Source organism: Charadrius vociferus, unplaced genomic scaffold (genome assembly GCF_000708025.1).
Source record: "Charadrius vociferus isolate BGI_N301 unplaced genomic scaffold, ASM70802v2 scaffold385, whole genome shotgun sequence".
NCBI lineage: Eukaryota > Metazoa > Chordata > Aves > Charadriiformes > Charadriidae > Charadrius > Charadrius vociferus.
Genome location: NW_009648925.1, coordinates 7,447,972 through 7,471,433, shown reverse-complemented (window position 1 = coordinate 7,471,433; position 23,462 = coordinate 7,447,972). Strand labels below are relative to the sequence as shown.

The following is a 23,462-nucleotide window of genomic DNA, read 5'->3' as shown; positions in this document are numbered from 1 at the left end:
AGTCTCTTCAAAAGCTTTGAAAATCGAGGACTCTTCTACCTAGCGATTTCTTGTGAAATAAGTGGAAGTGTGAATTTGAGAACTGTTTACTCCCTGGCAGTCTGCACGGACAGTGCATTTTTGCAGTTTATCTTAATTCACTTTCACAGGCTACTAAGTTAATCAATTTAATATGAATACAAGCATAAAGTAAGTGTGTGGAAGGATGCCTTTCCCAAGCTGTTATGCTGATGGGCCTAGCTCTGTTTTGGACTGGCCCAAGTAACTCGAGCCTGCTTGCCCAGGGGTACTGGGCAGCCCAGGCTCATTGCTCAGCATGACTTATAATAACTTTTGTTGCCTGAGCATGTAGATCTGAAGATAAAATAATGAAATTATGCAAGAAAAATAAGTTATGCAACGGCTTTCTCACTAGTTTTTAAAAAGGGAAGCAGAAAACAGAAGTGATTCCAGAGTTTCAGTAGTGAGTGTGGCACTCTGTACTTAGGAGTGCACAGTGTGATGGGCAGAGTTCCAGGCTTGCTAAACTGTTAACTACAGTGAGAATTGATGTTTTTTCTTTTAAGATTTTATTTTTTCAAAATAATTTTTAATTGGAAGTGGCCTGGCTTCTAGCCTCATTGCAGTGAGAAATATTGTTCCCTAACCAGTGTACCAGCTGAAACGCTGATAAAAGGGACAGTTACCCTTTGCTAATTTTTCTGCTTCACAACATTTGAGGGCTGTTTCTTTTCTGAATGTGAATTGAATGTACCTCACTAGCTTAGTCACTTCTAAAAACTTTTTTTGTTCTATGGTGTTGTGTCTCAAATAGTACAATAGGGTTTTTTCTTACAGTAAAAGGTCAGTTATAGGCATTTTGGGCTATTTGGCTTGACTAGTTAAAATAGAATGAGTTGTTGACCTACAACTGCACCATTCTTACAGGAGCACGCTTGAAGCACAGTTAGTGGTGGTCTCAGCAGTCTGAGCATGTGTTCGTTATGATAAAGATGGTGACATTCAGTTACCTTACTCAGATAAGATAGTCTTTCAGATTTCCATAAAGTGGGGATGGTAGGAGTAATTCTTTCCTGATACTTATGCTTGTCAGCCTACGGTACTCCACTGTCTTAGTTTTATGAAGCAGAACATTTTAGAAGTGTCTAAGAATTTGCCTCTGGAATGGAAGCATGCAAAGCATTAAGTAAAGAAAGAAGCCATATGCAAGCCAGTAAAATAGTCATAATGAGATCTAATTTTATGCGTGATTATCCCTTATAACTTTTTCACTGCTTTTTTCTCATTTTTTAGTGACTCACAGTATGGGCGACAGTGAATAAAGCATAGCCTCTTACAGTCTTTTTAGTAATAAATTTAATTCTAAGATCATTCTTAAGTAATGAGTTGCCAGATTTTCATAAGTAATGGACAAAAATTCTTTATAACTTAAATTGTGTTTCAGGATCCTGCAATTACCAAGGCCTGTTAAACTTGAAGATCTTGCAGCTAAAGCTAAAGTTGCTTTTGGACAGACTATGGATTTACATTACAGCAATAATGAGGTAATATTCTGTGTCTTCTAAATTCTTGTTGACTTGTACATTGATTATTTTAAGGCTGAAATTTGCTTTCATAAGCAGTGAGAACCACTCCTGTGACAAAACTTACTTCTGTGACAAAACCCCAGATGTCTAATGTGTGTGTTCTCAAATAAGCAAGGCTTCTCTAAATTAGGATAGGCAGGAGGTGCATGAAATGTTTTACCAGGAGAGTCATTATCTTAATGAATTATTTCTCAGACTTGATTGGGAATAGGTAAATTGTCTTCCTGCTCTGCCACAATCTTGTTGCCTGACTTTGGGAAAGCCTTTACCTCTTTGAGCTTTGTCATGTTTATAAATTTGAAATAACACTTATCCTTTCTTGTACACTTTTTTTTTTCTTTAAGGATTAGTCTTGTTAGGTAATCACTGGAATGCTCCATTTAGTCGTGTTTAGCTTGGAGAACTAGGCTTAACTGTTGCTCTTCTTAAAGTGACTAGTTCACAAAGATTGCTTGGGAACAGCGCGAGGGCTGTCAAGCCACTTGTGCCTGATCAGTATTTCTTCCAGCTTTCCTTTAGAAGTAGAGGTGGAATTATTAATAGGAGGTATATTTACAGATGCAGGATCCGTTCTTAGGAGTTACTTCTGTTTTTTGCCTTGAGTCAGCAAAGTGCATGGAGGATTACTTGTATGCTTGGTTATGCACAACATAATTGCTGTATCTAATCTGCATCTTTGCAGAAGCAGATGCCTGTAATTGCTGTTTGTTGGTTACTCACCACCTTACCAGGCACTTCTGTGAAACTGATCCTCAAAATGAAGAATTCCAATAGAAGGCTTTTGGAGATTAGAAGGGTCAGGAGAAATGGCCATTCATGATGCTTTAGTCTCAGCTCCTTCCTCTGATAGAATTTTAGGCATTTGATCAAGTTTTCTGCTTGTCAGCTTCTGCACTACTTGGCAAATCATCCCATCGCCATTCCGAAATGTGAACCTGTCATTAGCATTAAAACTGCAACTTAAAATGAAGAGCATGCTCATTTATTACCAAGACCTTCCTCCCTCTTTCCCATTTCTTTTTGTATAAAAGTACTGTTTTCAACTGATGTTGTATTTGAGCATCACTGGCTGAGACTGTTTACGAGTAGAATAGATTTTTAAAAATGCTTGTCCCTTTGTTACAAGCAGAAATTGGAATTTACACTCCTGAAACATAAGCCCAATTTCAATCGTTATAGAACTCAGATCTCAAGTGTGCTTTAATGGCATGAGGTTTTCTGTTCTAAAGGTACATTTATGCCAAGTTAATTCTAATTAATTAGATCCAAGTAAGATTCTGGTAAGGACTACAGTTGTTCCATGCGGATCACATCATGCCTGATACGCTTCCTTAAGAAATTCTTTTTCAATGGAGAAGTTTTGTTAGTGGTGCAACTTCAAACAAATACAGTAGTATTATTGTGAGGTACAAAAATGTGCTTTATGCTCTGTAAAACAGGGTTTATTTTTATTTATCTGATAGACTTGCATTATTTTAGGCGATGGCAAATGCATTGACACAGTTGCACATGTTTCTCTGAAACTTGTAGGGTATTAAGTTGTACATATGTACAAGATGGTTGTTCCTTCATTGTCAAGACTTGTTTCACCATGCTGTATCTATTGAAGGCATCTGAAGGAAGAGTTAAGGTTGAACTTCAGACATTTTGGTGCTAACTTGAGGCATCATTCAATAAATTTTATTTTCAAGTTGTTTGGAATGAAAGGAAAGCATCAGTTATTTGTTTCTCTGCGCTTCCTTATTTCTTTCTTGCATTCTGTTTAAGACATCTTTACTTTTTCCCTTTTTGTAGCTTGTAATTCCATTAACCACACAGGATGACTTGGACAAAGCAGTTGAACTGCTTGATCGTAGTATTCATATGAAAAGTCTCAAGATATTGCTTGTAATACATGGAAATACACAGGTATGAGTTAACATGCTTAAATGTCTTTTTCCTCGGTTTTCATATTGTAGAATAATTTGTATCTTTTCTTAAAGATGATGTTTTTCCAATTGAAAATATTACTGATTGCTTCTTCAGTTCACTTTTAACATCTATTAGCATTTTGTGTTGACTTAGGTTCTAGATTCTGTTACTCTGTCTTTGTTTGCTTTGCCTACAGTGGTAGAAAGGTGTTCCTTAACAGGATGATGACGTGATGCAAATTTTAAAAGCGTGTAGAATTTAAGTAACTGCAGTTATTTGAAACTGTACTTTAAGTCGTATGTTGGTGACACTCCTTTGTGACATGTTACATGTTTGTTGTACCAAACAGTAGCAGTGGACTATAGGCTTAATACTGAGTTATTTTGGTATTATCTAACACATCGTGGCCATGACATTGATAGGATTTGTGTATTAGTACATATTGAAAATTATTGTTAAATACTAAGAATGAGCTGGTAAAATAGATGAATTTTGATTGTAAGTTGGCAAGCTTCTTTTTGACTGCTTGAAAAAAGGAATGTGCTGCATAAAGCCTATAAAGTTTGCGACGTATTTTCATTGTCAGGAGTATAAGGTAATAACTGCAGTTTGCAATATGCATGGCTTTTCAGTCACCCAGTGTAAATAACGTGGAACCTTTGCCGTCACTGGAAGACTTAGATAATACAGTGTTTGGTGTGACAGACAGAAAAAGGCGACTCTCTGTAATAGGTAAGCTACATATTTCCATAGCTTTAATTGTAAAAACTTTTGTAATATTCTCTTCATGAAGATCTTGCTCGCAACTGTTTGAATTTCTCTCACTCATTAATGACTCTACTATGAGTTTGTATTCAGGGGAGTGGATCTTGACTTTTAAGTCAAAGGTGGTTTAAATACATATATATAATACAGAAAATTAACCAAAAAAAAAAATCACAGGTAAATAAATCTATGTAGAATTATTTGGGGTAACTGATGGGTGTCCTAAAAAGCTGATGTTAGTACTCCCCTTTATTTTCAGATACAGGAATTGTGTTACTGAAAAATCTGTTTGTTTATATGGCAGTGCATTTCCTTGTTCAATTTAGGACTGCCATATTTTTTTTAATCTTAGTGTGCAAGGATTTGTTCAAGATACTTATTTTGTCATTGATAAAAGCTTTTTGCTTATTTTAAAGGTGGTGTGATGTTAACTTCCAAATTTAATTATGAAACTAGTGAGTTTAATGAATAATTTTTCAGACCATTTAATTAATTTATTTTGCATTTATTATAAACAGAGGTATTCATGTTCTTGCAGACATAATATTCTACAAAGAAAAAACAAAATTCTCAAGAGTTGGAAAGGATTAGTTGACATGGGTAGAAGGACTTGGATTTTTATTTTGTTTCAAAAGAATACATTTACCCAGCAAGATGTGTGGGCAAATTATATTTCTGTTCCTATACAATTAAAATTTTTTTTAATGCCATTGAGGCAACGCTGCTCCAAATTCTTTGTAATTCCCATATGACGTATTTTTCATGCTTATATGTAAGTCTTGTATTGCGTAGGCATTTGGGAATTTTCTAAAGCAAGAGGTGATCCAGGCAGGCTCAGTGCCTCTGAAGCATTTGAATAAAGCCCCTGGATTCTGGGTTAGCGAAGAGATTCTAATTAGCCTTTTTTGTTTCAAAAGGTTCTAATACTCGTGATAGGAGTTCACCTCCCCCAGGATACATTCCAGATGAGCTGCATCAGGTGGCCCGAAATGGGTCCTTCACCAGTATCAACAGTGAGGGTGAATTCATTCCAGAAAGTATGGATCAGGTACATGTGTGATTTATTAAAATGACAGTTTTTGTTAGGTTGATTTATGACATACTGCTGTTCAAGAAGGATATGGAATTGTTAAAAAGAATAGCTAAAAAGATTATGACAACCCAAGAACACATGATCTGTGAGAGAAGGTTAAAATAATTGTGGTTGTTTAGTCTTGTAGAACCTGTTTTTTTCTCTGTAAGTCTCTTCAATTATTTAAATGTGTTGCTACAAGGAGAAAGATAATATTCTTAATTTCCATGATAGTTGGGTGAGGTAGTGATAGATACAAATTAGAGCAAGAGGTGTCTACATTAGAAAGCACAAACCTTTTTATTTTAATGAGAAGGTTATGTAAGCAAGACCAGTTTTCTAAATTTCTCCCAGGTAATTAAAGGAGTTTTTAAAGAAGAGTTTGGATCTGTCAGAATTATTTGAACATGGTTGATACTGTGTTGGGGTAAAGGCAAGGGATAGTGGTGGGCTTGTTATAAATAAGCTCTGAAATACTTTCTGCGGTCACATTTTTGTCTGAGGAACACAAATGTATGCTATTTTGTTCTCCTTATTCACCTGCATTATTGGTGTGGGATATCGGCACACTTAGCATGCTTAAAAATCCTGCTCTCTGAATATCAAAATTGCCCTTAAAAACAGCAGGAAAGATGGAGGAATGTAATGGCTCACAGAATTGGCAATGCAGAAAGAGATATTTTAAGGAGAAAAAAAAATAATGCTGCATACCCGAATCCCTTCGAGTTCTTGTTGACATTGGCACTGCATTCACAAATGGCAAGAGACAACGGTTTTATGAGCTGACTAAATGAGAGACAGATGATAGAATAAAAATAGAGGCAAAGAGATTGTGCAATTTGTTGCACAATTTTAATGACTGAGCTGGGAATTGAGACCGAATCTCCTAATTTCCAGACCAGGGTGCTATTCATTATCATAGCCATGTAGTCAGATCTGGCCCAGGCCAGGATTCATTCAGTGAAATGATTGCTCTTGGCCTGGGCGAAGTCATTTTTGGTCACTGACTGGTCAGACAGACAGACAGATGATCTCTGAGGCCCAGGATGTCCTTTCACTCCAGAGTATTCAAGAAACCCGTAACCTGTCATGTACGCATTGCTGTGTAAGATGTCAGTGGGGTTTAAATACAGGAATTTTACTTTCACAGGAAGCCAAGTTCAACCTTAGCAGCCTCAAGGGCCAGATTGGGGTGTTGGCAACTCACAACCTCTGTTTCCCTTCCCCCTAAGTTGCCACATCACCCTGGCAATTCTTGACCATGCTGCCTACATTTGTCACAGCCTGCCCCACAAAGACAAGAAGAGAATTTGGAAGTGGAGGGCTTTGCTCTGCTCTCCTGTTGGTCTACCTGAGCACACCTATTCAGACTCTGATAGCAAACACCACACTTTCCCTGCAGAAGAGCTCGTGGGTCAGATAGGAGTGGGCCATGGTCTACTTGGCCCAAGTTGGACCATACTGCTTTAAATTGTAGAGGTAATTAGTATGGCAGCAGATGGACTTTTTTCCCTTTCAGGATTGACTGTTCAGCGTGAGAAGAGAGGAATATAATTGCTGAACCTACGGTAACTGTTTTCCTCCCTGATGCAGAGTTCATTTATGTCTGAGTTTGCAGAGTGCAAACTCACTTTCTGGACACTGTTTCTTTAATAAGTCCTTGATTGGTGCTCAGCAAAGTACGTGCCCAGGACCTTTAAGATGCAGCACAGACCATAAATATTGGAGGGGTAACTGCTTAATTTACAGCAAAAGACTGGTGTCCAATTTATAGAAAATAGTAGATGCTATATAATATAGCAAAACAAACTTTATTTTAGGGGGGAACTCATTTTAAGATAACAGATGAGCTTTCCACTCTGTTTTTGAGGGGCAGGCTGATAAAATGGTCACATTCAATAATTCAACATTTAGATTCTGTTTCTACTTCTGAAAAATAAATCTGTAAAAGGTTTCAGATTGTTTTACTGCAAAGGAGAAGGGAGTGATGATTGCCTGTCATTAAACTTAGGACTTCAAGGGTGGTAGTGTGAGATACACAAAATGAATGTCAGACAATAAAAATAGCTGGTAATGAAGAGGATGCTCTTGATTATCAATCCATTTCTTTTTCTCTGGATTAGAATTCAAGAAACAGAGAAAGTGTTGATGATTGTTTTCATTATGTAATAGATCTGGCCTAGATTGTCAGCTTTATGACTCCTTCAGACTGATACATGACAGATTTCACACAGCTCATGAGCATCGATTACTAGGTCATCAGAAGCATTTTAGGGGGGGGGGGAAGGTCTTTGGTGTTTTTGTAAACACTTTCACATGAAAGTTATTTTATTTGAAATAGGATTTTAGTTTGGGTGAAAAGGAAGAGTGCTTATAGATTTTATGCATTCTCCTTCTTTCTTCCTCCGTTTTCTCTTTGGTTCTATTTAAAAATCTGCGTGGCTCACTTGGAGCCCTAACTAGAGATAAATGTTTAAAAGCTTTTTACAGCATTTGATTTCAGCTGTTTTCTGTGACTGCTAGTTGACCAAACTTGAAGCCACTACAGAGATTATATAAATTGTATTCATCACAATCTGTCATATTTGAGATTTTTTTTCTTTGGTGATGACAACAAAATCCACGTGTTTTTTTTTTTAAACTGTCTCAGCTTTTTATCCTTTAGCGGTGTTATTTTTGTTATTCTGTTAAGCTACTGTCATGCAGATACTGCTATATAATATTAAGAGACAATGGCACATACAGGAAGAATGCAGCAGTACAACTTGTTATGTAGAAAGTGTGATAGAGGATTAAATACCCTAACTATATTCTAGTTAGATGTGAGAAAAATTATCAAATCTTTCAGGATTGCAGAATGCAGTGCAGGTTCAACTATGGTAGCTAACTTTTTCTCTAGTAATTAATGTTTCTGTTTTGGTTTTTATTAGGCATTTCAATGCAGAAACCTTCAAGTATTTAAAAAAAAAAAAAAACCACAACCAAACAAAAAAACCCCAAACTTGAACTTGTTTGTCTTTCTCTGTTTGTTATTTATTAGATGCTGGATCCATTGTCTTTGAGCAGTCCTGAAAACTCTGGCTCGGGAAGCTGTCCCTCACTTGACAGCCCTTTAGATGGGTAAAAATTACTTACGTTCATTATTTGTCTTTATTAGGTTGCATAATGTATCAGTTGTAACATATAATAACTCTCCAGCGATGGCTATTACTGAACTTCTTCCAGAAATTCCTCTGTAGGTTATAGAACATTTATAAGAGCTTATTGAAACTTAATTGCTTACTAATGCATGGAAAATAGCAGTAGCTTTCTTTTTTTTTAATAATTTGCATTTGAAACACAAAAATTTAGACTTCAGATCCTACAAAAATGTACTGAAGTTTTTTTTACTAAATTTTGCCAGTCTTGCATACATGTGAAGTATATTTGTTGGCAGTGAGCTGCCCCATCAAATTTACATTTCTTCGGTACTGCTACACGAAGTAGCCTCCCTTTTCCAAGACAGAGGGCACCCCAATTCAAGAAAGAGGGTAGAATCATTTAAAGAGTTCAACAGACAATCCCCTCCTTTTCTTGGCAATTACTGTCCACTCCTCTCCCCTTGTTCCTCTTGCAGACTTTCCACTTATTTTTCTTTGTTTAAAGCTGTTACCAAGAGGCAGTGTGTACTGTGGTGGCTCTGGAGATCTGTTTTGATTGACCTCTTAGTAGATTCGTGTGTTTGAGAGGGTCACTGTTCAGAGTTTCTCAGCCACCAGGTAAGCTGAACAGAACATACTCCTGTTTGGCTTACGGTTGGTTGGGCAAATAACCTTGGGCCTTACATTGCACAGATTGGCTACTCACCTATTTGGAACTGCTCTACAAAGAATACTGCTAATTAAGTATTTTATTTAATTGGTTGAAAGGTAAAGTTGGATATCGTTGCCTGTGGCAATTAATCAGAGCTATTGTATTCCATAGTACCATTTGATTTGAGAATATGAGGACACAAATACATTTTGCGTTAAATTATGAGTGTCCATTTTAAAAGCAAGAAAACAATAGACATGAAAAGTATTTTGTGGTTGGAGGTTATACACACAGAGCGGTTAATGTAGCTACAAAGTACAGAAATTCTAGCAAATGCCAAATTTTTAGGTTTTTGTGGGATAAGGACAGGTAGAAGAAGGGGAAACAAAGCAATCTTAATTTGACTCATAATGTTTCTTCAAAATTTCTTTTGCTTGTTTTTTTATGTACTTCGTATGTCACCTCTACTTAGTTTGTTTTCCTTTTTTTTATTCAAATATTTCCTACAAAGATGTAGGTTTTGTGTCTCCATTTAGCTTCTGTTACCCACTAGAGAAATTCTTACCAGAAAAAGGAGGACATTGTTTTGGTATGTTTATGGAAATATACTGTAATCGGTTGCTCTGACTGGCAATCCCATCCATTCCTTTTGGTGGCTGGGGGTTATGTACCAACTGTAAGTAAGAAACAATGTGATCATACAAGAACCAAAAAATTCTTCATCATTCTATAACTCAATAAAATTTTTCTCTTAATCCTATGACTTTCATGGAGAGAAGAGGAAATATTTTGAGACATTAAAAGGTTCTGCATTTCTCTGGTTAAATTTCCTCAAGAGTTTTTTTCAGGCCATGTAAGATATTTTGCCAGTCAATAAACTTTTGTGTTTAGCCATAAAGGTGTTAAACATAACAGTGCTCCTTTGTGGCTTTACTTGTGATAATTCATGTTTTTACTAATATCATTGCTCATTAACACAGTCTCTTGCTTTCTTACTACATTAAGCTCATAAAGCAAGCTTTTCCATTATTACTGATCTTCAATTATTATTCATAACTACTAGATTTGATTTTCAAAATTATGTTCCATGTAACAGGTGCAGCAACTTGTATAGCAGTAAATTTTCATCAGTCGCAAAGAATTGTGAGACAGTAAGATTAAATGTTTAAGTACTAGATTAACAGCAGCTTTTAGACACTGTATGTTTTTATATTTTCAGAGACAACTATCCCAGATCTCGGATGCCAAGAGCACAGAGCTATCCAGATAATCATCAGGAATTCTCAGGTAGGCAAAATCGCTGGACGTGCTAGCTTTCCAGAACTCTTCCTCTTGCAAATAATAGGGCTGAGATGGGAAGTTCACATTGAGAGACACTGTATTACACAAACTTAGTATGGTAGGAGAAGACAAACCAACAGAATCCAATCCAAATGCACACTATAAAAGATACAATGAAATATAAGATCTTCCAAACATTTTCTTCTAGATTATTCTGTGTAACACCACTGTTAGTGTGCGTAGTATAACATATCTGCTTCTCTGAAAAAAACAAATGATGCAGTGGATAGGGGGACACAACAGTTTGTTAAACTGGACTGTAATGTCCATCTCTCTTAAGTTGGCACATAACCTTGCATAATTTATTTAATGTTGCAGTGTTGTGGTTTAACCCCAGTAGGCAGCTAAGCACCAGACGGCTGCTTGCTTACTCCCCCACAGTGGGATGGGGGAGAGAATCAGAATGGTGAAAGTGAGAAAACTTGTGACTTGAGCTAAAGACAGTTTAAAAGGTAAAGCAAAAGCTGCCCATGCAAGCAAAGCAAAATAAGGAATTTGTTCTCTGCCTGCCATCAGCAGGCAGCGGTTTAGCTGTTTCTAGGAAAGCAGGACTTCATCACACCTAATGGTTACCTAGGAAGACAAATGCCATAACTCTGAACATCCCCCTCTTCCTCCTCCTTTCTCCCAGCTTTTATCGCTGAGCACAACTTCTTGCAGTATGGGGTATTCCTTTGGTCAGCTGGGGTCAGCTGTCCCAGTTGTGTCCCCTCCCAGCTTCTTGTGCACTCCCAGCCTACTAGCTGGTAGGGCAGTGTGAGAAACAAAAAAAAAGCCGTGATGCTGTGTAAACACTGTTCAGCAATAACTAAAACATCCCTATGTTATCAGCACTGTTTTCGTCACAAATCCAACACATAGCACCATAGGAGCTATTATGAAGAAAATTAACCCCATCCCAGCCAAAATCAGTACATGGAGCCTTCATTTTCTCCTGTGTGAAATGAGGATCACTTTGAGGTGCTCATGACTTCTGTAATTGCGAAGTGCAAGGATGAAGGAGAACTGTGTGCTGTGCCTACAAATTAGTCATCACCGCTGATGTTTTTCATATGGTACTTTGGCTTGAATCCGGATTGCTGTGCTTGGTTCAGGATATGAAGTGCCATGAGTAACGTTGAAAGTGGTTTGAGGTCTCTCTCATTGACATACCTCACTATAGAATTTTGCTGTTGAACAATAATTAAACTTCCAGTGAATCTGGCAGATTTTGTGGGTTTTGGTCTATTATATACTTTAAGGCTTCTTTTTATTTTGTTTATGAAGCTTTATCCAAATAACTGTGTGATGGTGTGTTATTTTCTTTTAAGGATTCTAGAGTGCTTAACAGATTGCACCACTTCTACATGAAACTAAAGCTATGTATAGGAAGCATTTAGATGGCAGTGATAAATACCAAAAATGTAGGAAATGTCAGAAATTAGTTTGCCTTTGGTAATCTTAATCTAGTTTACTTGTCTTTGTTTATTATGGTTACTTTTCTAATAAGATGATCTTGCAATATTTTTTTCTTTTTTTTTTTTCCTGTGGAATGTTCTGGTATTTTAACAATGGGATAGCCAGTAGTCATCAATTCCATATTCAGTATTTATTCTCATAATTTGATGTGTAACAAAACCAGAATGGTGTAGAGTCAGAAAAAAACATCCATCTGGCCTAGTCTTTTCTCCTGCCACAACCAGTACCAGGCTTCTATAGAGCTGCGTGTAGTATTCCTTCCTCAGAATATATTCCTGGTCATGTATGGCTTAAGGGTTTGGCAAATGCAAGATGCTTTTCTGTTATTTGATAGGGTTTTTTTTTTCCTTCTGCAAATGTTTCCAGTCCATATTTCAACTTGTATAAACTTTCTCTGTATCAACAGTACGTTGTGGCAAGAAGTTGTGTAACTTACTGTGTTTTATGAAGAAGTATGCCCTTTGTGATTTTCTTTTTTTTTTTTTTTATAGACCTCCTTGTCTCCATTTGAGCTGTTGCTTTTTTAGTTTATAGAGGTCTGCATTGCTTATGGAGAAGCAATTTTCTATCTGTGGTCATCTCTGTACTTCTAAATCTTTTCCAATTTTACTAAATCCTTGGAAATGGAGCAGACCAAAACTTTGTTCAGTACATCTTAATGATTTATAGCATTTAATTTGCTTCTAAGCCAATAGAGAGAGTTCAGCTGCTGCCTTATTGGAACTCTCTATCACAGTCCTTTACACTAGCCTGCATTGAATTTCATCTGCCATTTTAACATCCAGTCACGTAGACTGTTAACGGCTTTCTGTAGTTCTTCTGTTGGTTTTATTTCTCCAAATGATTTTGTCACCTCGCTATTCATTGTTCTGTCCAGAGAATTCATGTGTAATTAAACTGCGTGAATTGTAGCCCAGATTCCTGTGGAACTGTTCACCATTTACTCCCATCTTATGTACTTATCTTCTAACCAATTATTTATGCATGTGGGACTCTTCCCTTTACCTTATGAATACTTTTATCCTTTAATAATTTTTAAAAGAAGATCTAATGAATGTGTTTTAGTAATTCAAGCTGTGTTGACTCATTTCCCAATTTTTCATATTTATGCATCTTTAAATTTTATTCTTTGTAATAGTTTCTGCCAGTTTTCCTGGTGAACTGTAGTTTCCCAGAATTCCTCTAGAAACTGTTCTTAAAACTGGAGTAATTAGGCATGCTGCAGTACTCTGACATTCTTTTAAGCAAGAGGTTACAAACTACTTGAGCTATTGAATTCTTGATGCTTTGGAAATTTAGTCTGAATGTCCTTTTAGTTCTTGTGGTTTGTTAGATCTATGACTTTTGTTCTATAATCTTTTTTGCTCTGATTCTTCAACTTGAAACATATTCACTGATCTGTTCCCCCATGTTTAAGTTTATAGTACCAAACTGACAAATTTAATATGCTTTTGTCACATTTTAAATCTTGAAATGTATCTTTTTATTTCTAGTAGAGTATGATATCCCAATATTTGAGAAATTTGGAAAGGGGGGGACTTATCCCCGAAGATACCATATTTCATGTCATCAACAAGACTACAATGATGGTAAGTGTGAATACTGCAAGAGTTCTTCTTTAGTAATCTGTTTTTCTCACAATAAAAAGTGAAGAAGAAAATTTAGATTGTAAAATCTTTATAAATGAAAATATTGAAGAAATTGAAAGCTTAACTTCTTTCTCCAAACTCAATTGCTAAACTTCTAATGATTGATAGAGCTGCTGAGCAGTCTTACCTCTGGTAATGGATTACAGAATTCATGACTTGTGTGCACAGCTGTGAAAATGTTTTCTATCTTTGGCCATGCACGAGTCATCCAGTGTCAGCTTTTGACCTTTGTGACCCTTTTCTATCTAAAGTAGGTATGTCATTTAGTTTGTCGTTTCTTGTTTTGCTTAAAAAAAAAAAAACAAACCAAAAAAAACCCAGTGGAGTTCCTAATAACAATTTCTTAGATTAAACGAATAAGTAAAATTGAAGAGCAGTGATTTAAACCGAGAATTAACAGTTAGCTGGTGAAGTAAATTGTTGGAATACAAGACAGCACCTGCTGTTGTGGCCACAAAACTGATTTGGACAGTAATAACATTGATGTAAATTTTACATGTTAAATTTCCAAAGGAAAGAAAGAGATGCAGCTGAAGGATTGTCTCACTTGAGGGTTTGTCAAGCACTAGTTGAGAAGTGTTGAGAAGAAACTTTTCCAAAGACCAGGTGGTTTCATTTGCAGTATGGAATTAGCACAGCAGTATATGGAATTCTGTTACAGAAATAGCAAATGGAAGGACTGCAAGGCAGCTTCAGTCCAGTCCCTTGCTTTAAGGCAAGATTAAAAAGGCAAAGATCTGTCACACTGACTTTTTAAGTGAACTCTAAATTGACTTTAAGAGAAGAGATGCTCATATTCTTTATGTAACTAACTTCAGTGATAGTTTGTCTTCTAACTTACCGTTTTCTGTCTTCTAAATCATTTTTTCTGCAAATGAAACTAGTAACTAGTTACTTCATTTTAACACAGTGGAAAATTGGTCACTGCCTACATATAACGCTACATCGCACACAATCTGTTTTATCTCCTTAGTTTTCTTCTTTCAAGCCTTAAGCCTTGCCTCAGACATTTTTGCAAGCCTCACTTTTTTTTTTTTTTTTTGTCTCTTCCCCATTCTTGTAGTGGCCAAAACTAGATAGAGTACTCTAGCTAAGGCTTTTCTCATGGCTGCTTTGTGTGTAACATAGGATGTAACCGTAACTCAGTATGTAACAGTCATGTTAATATGTTCCAGAATGACACTTTATTTCATAGTCACCATAGTGACTGCTGTTCAGTCTATGGTCTGTTATAGTTCCTATATCCTTTTCTACATCACTTTCGGCCAACTTCACATTTTGTGGTTTCTGTATTTGATTTCTGTTTAAGTATGTATGTTGTACTTCCTTGCTGAATATCATCTTGTTAATTTCTGAATCATCTCCAACTTACTGATATCATTGTGAGTTTTGATTTTTATCTTTAAATGGACTTCCAGCCACACTTAACTTGATGTAATCTGCAATATTTCAGTGTAGTATGTTCCATCATATATACATCATCAGTATAGCATATAGAAGTGGACTGAAGGTAAACTGCTGTGGGTGTCCACTTAAATTATCCTCTCCTTTGAGAAATCACTGATAACAGCTCTGGATATCTTGGGCATACTCTACATAGTAAGTCGATCTATGCAATGCTTCACTAGTTAGCTTATGAGAATGTCCCAGTGAAATGGGGAATTTCGATTAGCTACATGTGACACACCAATTATGGCTGGTTTATCACCTTATTATCTTCCCAGTGGTTTATAAAACTGCTTAATAATTTGTTTGTGTATCTTTCTTGGAATTTAAATTGACCAGACTAATATATAAATCTGAGTCCAATTTTTCAAAGATACTTTATCTACCTTCTTCAGGCCCCTGGGAACTCCTTCTCCAGTGCAATACCAAATGAATCAGAGACTCCTTCAGCTATTTCTGAGTTCTGTAGGATAAAACTTCATCAAGCTATTCTGACCTAAAACTGTTCATGTTATCTAAATACACTAACATGAATTGCGTTAGTTGTAATTAACATCTTGCCTTTTTTTTTTTATTCTAATGCTGTAGTCATCTCTGAATTATGTATTGTTTGTGATGATTTTTTTTTTATATATATTTTTTTTTGCGGTCTTCCTGTTGATTCCATGTGTAGGTCTTTCTCTGCATTCAGGTCTTATTAGTTTACAGGATGAAGATGCCAGCCTGGGCACCACTGGAATGTAAATGTATCTCTCGCTCTCCTATTTATCAGAAGTTTGGTATTTACACCTTAATAGAGCAATAAACGTAATGGCAGGCTGTTTTCCTTTGTCCTGTCGCAGCCCTCCAGGTTTCTGAAGCATCTTGATTACATTTCAGAACAGTTCCAGAATGTGGTCCTGATTTTGGTCACCTAAATGTAAACCAGTTTTTGATTCAGTCCAATCCTTACATACATCTGTGGTGAATGTTTTTTTTTTTCTTCTAGATGGAAACTTAAACCAGTAAATTTCATGGTCATTACATCATATCATACGCTGTGGAAAATTTGAACTACGTTATGTGGAATCCATAAAGTATTTGCATACACACATTGCATAGCAGTATTTTTTTGTGGTACAACATTAGTATTCTTTGTATATCATTAAAGGTCGTAAAACTTTTCCAAGAGCCAGAAGGACTCAGGGGAACAGCTTCCGATCACCTGTTAGTTTCAGTCCCACCGATCACTCGCTGAGCACCAGTAGCGGAAGCAGCGTCTTTACGCCAGAATATGAAGATAACCGAATGAGGAGGAGGGGCAGTGACATAGACAATCCTACCTTATCAGTCATGGACATCAGCCCACCCAGTCGCTGTAAGTTAAGGCATTTGGTGAACTCCACTGTAAAGCTCTCTTACCTTTCAAGTATATTATGTCAAAACTAAGCGTGTCATCAAAATACATGAAATTGAATAATATGTTTTTGTCTCTCTATTAGGAAAAAGTCAAGACTGTATGCTCATCAGTTTTTTCATTGCTTACTGCGCCAACCTTCATGTAGTTTTTCACATGGAATTTGCATCTGTGATAACAAAACACTGTAAAAATATTTTTGGTGATTTGTTAGGCTCTTGAGGACCCAAGAAGGGTTACGTAGGTTGCAGTTACCATTTATTTTTGCAGATGTTGGTCGGGTTTTCTGATAAATTGTAGTCCTCAAGTGGTACTGTTTTATATCTGGTGGTATTTTAGGAGCAAATATACTTTTGTGATGACTTCAGTAGCTGATATATTTTAATTATGCCTCGATTTTTTTTTAAAAAAATTTCTGATAAATTGTAGTCCTCAAGTGGAACTGTTTTATATCTGGTGATACTTTAGGAGCAAATATACTTTGTGATGACTTCAGTAGCTGGTATATTTTAAATATGCCTTGATTTTTTTTTTTTTTTTTTTAAATGTTACTAAGTTTGTTTAACATGCTATTTCTGTTTTTCAGATTAGCTGTTGCTAATTGTTTTAATTATGTCTATCTCTACCACAAATTATTTTGTGAATAAATTTCAGTAGCTCATGTTTTCCATCTTACAGGAAGTTTTATTGATCTTTGTAACTTATATGGGGAGGTTTAGGACACACAGTCTCTGTTGTTGCAAAACGTAGTCTTTTAAAAAATTATTTTCTGTGTATTCCAGTTTTTCTCGATCAGCTGAGTAACAAGCTCATTTGAAAACCAAAACATACTTATATTTTCAGCACCACGAGCTCCAACTAACTGGAGACTTGGTAAACTGCTGGGTCAAGGTGCATTTGGCAGAGTGTATCTGTGTTATGATGCTGATACCGGAAGAGAACTGGCTGTTAAACAAGTTCAGTTTGATCCTGATAGTCCAGAAACCAGCAAGGTAAGTGATACCAAAGAGAGAGTTTGTAAAGGGCTTCTGCTGAAGTGGTGTCTTCTAGACTAGACTGATGTACTTGAAGAGGATGACGTTTTAAAACACGTTGTGTTTTTATGTCCTTGTTAGGAATCCTGTTTTGTTCATGCCTCAGAGAATTAGTTTGGTTACCTGGTTTTAATGTTACATCCCATTTTTTAATTTTCAGACATATCGTTCTGCAGGGAACATACATAATTTCATGCAGTTTCAGTGTCTAAAATTAAACAGTCCATTATGAAGTGTGCTCTGAGATAGAAAATTGTTTATACTTATAGGAATTAGACCAACTTCCATTTATAAAAAGAGAAAAATCTGTACTAATTTAAGTGTTCATGAAAATAAATTCTCAAGGATATTTTGATTGTCTATGAAGACAGTTTGAGATTCTTTGTTTCTGTTTTGGGGGATTTTATTTATATTTTTTTTTAACTTAGAGCATCAGGGCTAGCTGGCTGCTGTTATTTGCTGTATTTCTCTCTGAAGAGCAAAAATTTCATTGTCAATTTCTTCTCTCTAAAATTGGAACTTGTCCTTCTTTAAATACCGGACACTTGAGGAGATAAACTATTTAAAAGTAGCACCGATCTTCTGTTTCTTTTTTCCCCAAACCGTACTTGCTGCTTTTTACAGGATGGAAAAATAATTATTACTTTTCCTGCATTAGGACTGCGTTCTGTGTTGTGGGGAGCAAGGCTGGGGAAAAAATGGGTGTAAGCATGATTGCAGAACTGAGTGGCTACCCGTTATAGTTGCTGCTACTAGTGATGTAGGACCAAGGGAAAAAGCCAATAATCATTTACGCTGTAGATTTCTAGTGTAGTTGTTGTTGCTACTTCTTTAAAACACAACGAAACAACTGATTATGCTTTGGAAATGTTAAATACTGTAGTCTCTCCTGTAGCAACAGTTTTGTGACCTCACTTGCCATAGCACTTTCTAATGTATTCCTCTCAGTGTCAAAAAAAATCTGTTTTCCTTCTAACCTCAGAAGTGTGAGGGTATTGGTAATAGTCTATGATTGATAAAAAGTAAGTTTTGATGAAAGGTGAAACTTGGAATCCAGTCAAGTTTGAATTCATGGGTTAGTATTTTTCCAGCATCTTACTGTACAGTCTGTTTCAAAATATCTTACTTCCTGTTTGCAAAAATTTTTAGTATTTCAGATAGCTCTAGAGAAAGCACCATATGTGTTAATGTTTTTTCTTTGCTGTATTTCATTATTACAATATTAAGTGGTCCTCAAAGGCATTTTTAAAGTATACTCTGTCACCCTGGAAAAGTTAAGAATTATTGCTAATTATTCCACTACAAAGATTTAAAGATTTTCTTATTATTATTTTTTACCCAATTGGAGGCTTCTGACTTGTTGCATAATGATCACTGACTTCATACACACATTTGTATCTGCTGTGTAACAAACATAACTTCAAAATAAGAGAAACAATGAAATAACAGCAAAATCATCCCAAAGTCAATTCATAGAAAAGCCATAGGTTGTTTTTTTTTGCTTCCCTCAATCTAATGGTGACGTTTTCTTGTTGTAAAACGTATGAACTTTACATAAGCTACAAGAGTATTTTGTTACTTAGTTTGCCTAATCCTTCAGTATGTACATACTGTCCTGCTTTAAAAAATTCCAAAACATTATTATTAGTACATCAAGCATGGTAAATCACGTCTGTTTTTTCCTTTTAGGAAGTAAATGCACTTGAATGTGAGATTCAGTTGCTGAAAAATCTGCTGCATGAAAGAATTGTTCAGTATTACGGCTTCTTGAGAGATCCTCCAGAAAGAACACTCTCCATATTCATGGAATATATGCCTGGGGTAAGCAAGAGACCCAATCCACTTCAACCATCATTTCTACACAATATGACAGGCACCCAAGCAGACAGCTTTTGCAGAAGTGTACGCAGATATTGGAGAAATGTCCAAGTTAAAAACAGTAGCCAAAGATGGCTACTGACAAGTGCTTACAGGAGCCTATCTTCATGGCGTGTTTGGGTTTTCAGAATTACAGTGGCTTGTACAAAAGTTGTTTGCATTTGATTTTGGCATAAGAAGTGCCTGGCAATGTCTTTGAAAAGCCAATATTATCATTAGGAAACTCTTGAATCTTCCTGAATTTTAATGTTTGGTTTTGCTGCACTTCAGCACGTGCTGTTGCGTAGTCACCATCTCAACCGCTCAATTATTTCAGGAAAACAAAAAGTAGCTAAGATGGATGTGGGAATAAGTGCATACAGAGAATAATTTTGGTGTTTTTCTCGGGTACTTATGTACATGCTTATGTACATGCTGACCTGCTCTACTCCTGCTGTTTTGTTAAGAAATATTATAAGGTCAGAAAACTGTAGATTTTCATTTTCTCACCAAGGGGGGTCAGCAGAGCTAAATAAAATGTGCTTGCATAAAAACATAGGCTCTGTACTTCTGAATAGTTACAGGATTCTACTTTACTGTGAGACTCCAGAGAAGCAAAGACGTGTGGGGTTTTCTTTGTTGGTAGTGGCTTTTTGGTTTGTTTATTTTTTTTTGATATGAGTTCTGGGCTTTTGGGGGGCTTGTTGAATGTTTCTGAGATTTGGAGAACAGTGTCACAGAAGTAATCTTGGCAGTTTGTAACTGTGACAAAGCCAGGTCATACAGAAATAGTTACAAAACCATGAATTCCTGATTTACTGTCATTTTAAGCCAAGACTTGCTTACCTCATAATTTTTATATAAAGCACCATCCTCCAGCACGTGGTGTTTTTTTCTTGACAATCTTTCTTTTTTTTTTTTTTCCTGAGTATAAACTAACCAGGGTAAACAGCATATGTTTTGTCCAACTTGAATATCACCATTTAACCATCAAAAGACTTGAGAGTGGTGTTTGAGTGAAAATACTGCTGTTCTCTTTTTCTGTCCATCATACTGGAACTATTCAGCTGCTTGACAGTTTTAAAGTTAATAGTTTAACATTTCAGTATATAACTTCTCTGTCCAGCCTCTTTTTTGTCAAAGTTTGTATTTTTCTCAGTGGGGGTAAAATTATATCTGTGCTTTTAAGTTGATCTAGAGAAGTACTGCAACTTTAAATGTCTACGTCTCAGGCATAAATTTCATTGAAGTTCAACTTTATTATTAGCCCACTTGTGGTTCTAGAAATGTTGCAGTGTTTTATGCTTCTTGTTGGCCATAGGGTTCCATCAAAGACCAACTGAAATCATATGGAGCACTCACAGAGAACGTGACTCGTAAATACACGCGGCAGATTTTGGAAGGAGTTCACTATTTGCACAGTAATATGATTGTCCATCGAGATATTAAAGGTAATGATAGCTCTGTGCACGGTTCAGTGCTCTTTATTACAAATTCTTTTCTAGTCTTGTGTGAAGCACTAAAATGTAATTAAGTTTGAAATGCCAAAATACTGACTTAAAATCAATGAGATTGCTTTCTGTCATTTATTCCTGTCACTGTTGTAACCTGAGGGGGGGGGGGAAATAAGCATCAGACTTGTGAAAATGTTCCCATAGACTCTGTCAGCAAAACAATCATGATAAATTTCTTTCTGATTTTATTTTAGTATTAATAGTTTTGAATATTTTAAAGGATGATGTCATTAGAAATGAAAATTACAAATAGAATGTGCAGAGGAAAGCATTGTGACTCGAAAGTTTATTTTTACAGAGTTTTATTTTATCAATTACATAGAAATTAGCCAGCACTTCACTGGTACAGGAAATGACTGGCAGAGGTGACTTGCCTGATGAAATGACTCAGACTTCTTTCATTTTGCTACCAGGAAAACTGAGGAAACAGATATATTTACTTTTTGCAGATAGATATAGGTGATTTGCAAGTGCTGTATAAGGAAGTTACGAATATGTAGGAGGATGGTGATGAGCAGAATAGGTATGTTGAACACAATGCTGTTGTATTCCCTAAAACTTTTACAATTTTCCTGTTGCTTTATATCAATAGCGTTTTGTCCCAAAAAAGGTTGAGATATGGTCAATTTGTACATGCTTATGCAGGTAAGTGTTTTGAACAAATCTAACACAGTTTGAGATTTTGCTTTAATATACTATGAAGACATTTTCAGTTATGTGGAAACTTCTTTCCCATTTGTTTTTACTTCCCTTGTATGGCACGTTCCTTATTTTGTCAGGAATTCCTTATGAAGTGACTGGGACTTCCCAGAAAAGGTCTAGGATGCAAATCAAATGCGTACGATTCATTATTTTCTGAATCTCGGAATAAAGTAATAGAAATGAGCAGAGAATGTAAATTCTCTGGCTTGAAATACTAGGCTGATCTTGCATTGCATTTAGTGGGAGGTGTCCCTGCCCATGGCAGGGGGGTTGGAACTCGATGATCTTCAAGGGCCTTTCCAACCTAAACCATTCTATGAATCCAAACTCTCGTTACCATTTTCCAATTTTCCGTACTAAAAAGTTAAGGGGCTGTTCATGAATGTAACATTGTGTTCCCTTCCTTCCAGGAGCAAACATTCTGCGAGATTCAGCAGGCAATGTGAAACTCGGTGACTTTGGTGCCAGCAAACGACTGCAGACGATATGTCTGTCTGGTACAGGAATGAAGTCTGTCACAGGAACTCCATACTGGATGAGTCCAGAAGTTATTAGTGGAGAAGGGTACGGCAGAAAAGCAGATATCTGGTATGTTAAAAAAAACTTCTCTACTGAAAGGTGTCATGTCAGAATGGGCTCTTTTTCAGCGGAGTTTAAGTGTTCGTTATCTGAAATTGGAGTGTTTCATTCTGGGGTTTAAGCCGAAGAAGGTGGCAGGTGTGAGCACTGACAGTCATGTTTGGAGAACGTAACACTGAAATTTGGGAATCTTTCATTTGGCAGATTCCTCAGCCTATTGATTTAGAAATCATAAGAGATTCCTCTGAGTTGACTTTGCGTGAAGTTAGGATTACCAGACTGTTTGTAAATCCTAGGGAGGTACTGGGTGAAAGCAACACGTGAAGCTTTGAAGCATCAGTTAAGTCAATGTCCTGTGGTGAAACTTTAACACTGAAATACCTTTGATGCAAGGCAGAAAATGCAATGCTGGTCCTTTAAAAGAGCACATGAGAATTGATTAGCCAGACTTAAATGGGAGCTATGAAAAAAATAATTTGGTGTAAGTTGTTACTATTTAAGAATTATGAGTGAAAGGTAAATTTCAAAAATGAATGTTTGTGATACATTGTGTAACATGACATAATCTAACATAGCTACAACCCAATGGACACGTGACTTCAGTGATTATACTCTTTACACTGTGGGTGATCTGTGAACGTGCAGAATAATAGATAGGCGACAGTAGGTATACAGGAGAAGTAACACTTTGTGTGTTTAAAAAGGAACCACATTATGTTCAGCCAATAGCAATACTTTTAATGTTAGGGAAATTAAATTAGCCTGCTTCAGATCACTTAGTAGTTATTCTGCTATACTTGAATAACAGAAGTTCAGGCAGTTGACTTGTTCAACTTCGAAGTATTTGTAACAAGGCTAATACATGTGTTTTGATGGAGAAAATCCTGGTTAAAACAAAGAGAAAATACTGAAGTTTGACTTCTGTCAGTCACTAAACCCTTATTGTGTAAAGAAATGTACCTCTGTCTAACCATAAAACTTCCTAAAAATTGGGAAATTATTCCAGCCTATTCATTTTGCAGTATCATTCACTTGTTATTGGAAGAGGCTGATCTTGCAGGACTTACAGAACAAAGTTTTTCTGGCCACACGCATGTCCTTCTGCCTTCTGAAATCCTTTAAACATCAGCTTTGTGTAGAAAGATTGTTTAGGATCTTAAAATTTTGTTTGGCAACCCAAGTATATTTTTAGCATCCTTAACTAAAAGAGGAAGATACCACTGAAGTATGGTTTTGAGCTTTTCAGCTGCCATATTACGTTTGCACATGATTCAGCGGTGATAACTTGTGCGTTTCTAATGGGCTGGCAACACACGCAGCGTGCTCCAAGCATTCCTGCTGCTTTGCGTTGCCGTTCGGC

The 23,462-nt window shown here is 36.3% G+C and overlaps 1 protein-coding gene across 1 annotated transcript in view; it reads left to right on the top strand.

Annotated features, from left to right (window-relative positions):
• Positions 1-23,462, top strand: part of MAP3K2 (mitogen-activated protein kinase kinase kinase 2) — a 29,119-nt gene that overhangs the window by 4,748 nt on the left and 909 nt on the right. Inside the window, exons 4-15 of the mRNA XM_009887295.1 lie at positions 1,445-1,544; positions 3,381-3,494; positions 4,130-4,229; positions 5,180-5,310; positions 8,375-8,454; positions 10,346-10,413; positions 13,419-13,514; positions 16,171-16,377; positions 17,260-17,408; positions 19,140-19,271; positions 20,629-20,758; positions 21,934-22,111. Coding sequence (XP_009885597.1) covers positions 1,445-1,544; positions 3,381-3,494; positions 4,130-4,229; positions 5,180-5,310; positions 8,375-8,454; positions 10,346-10,413; positions 13,419-13,514; positions 16,171-16,377; positions 17,260-17,408; positions 19,140-19,271; positions 20,629-20,758; positions 21,934-22,111 — 1,485 coding nt within the window. The remainder of the gene's footprint in view (positions 1-1,444; positions 1,545-3,380; positions 3,495-4,129; positions 4,230-5,179; positions 5,311-8,374; positions 8,455-10,345; positions 10,414-13,418; positions 13,515-16,170; positions 16,378-17,259; positions 17,409-19,139; positions 19,272-20,628; positions 20,759-21,933; positions 22,112-23,462) is intronic.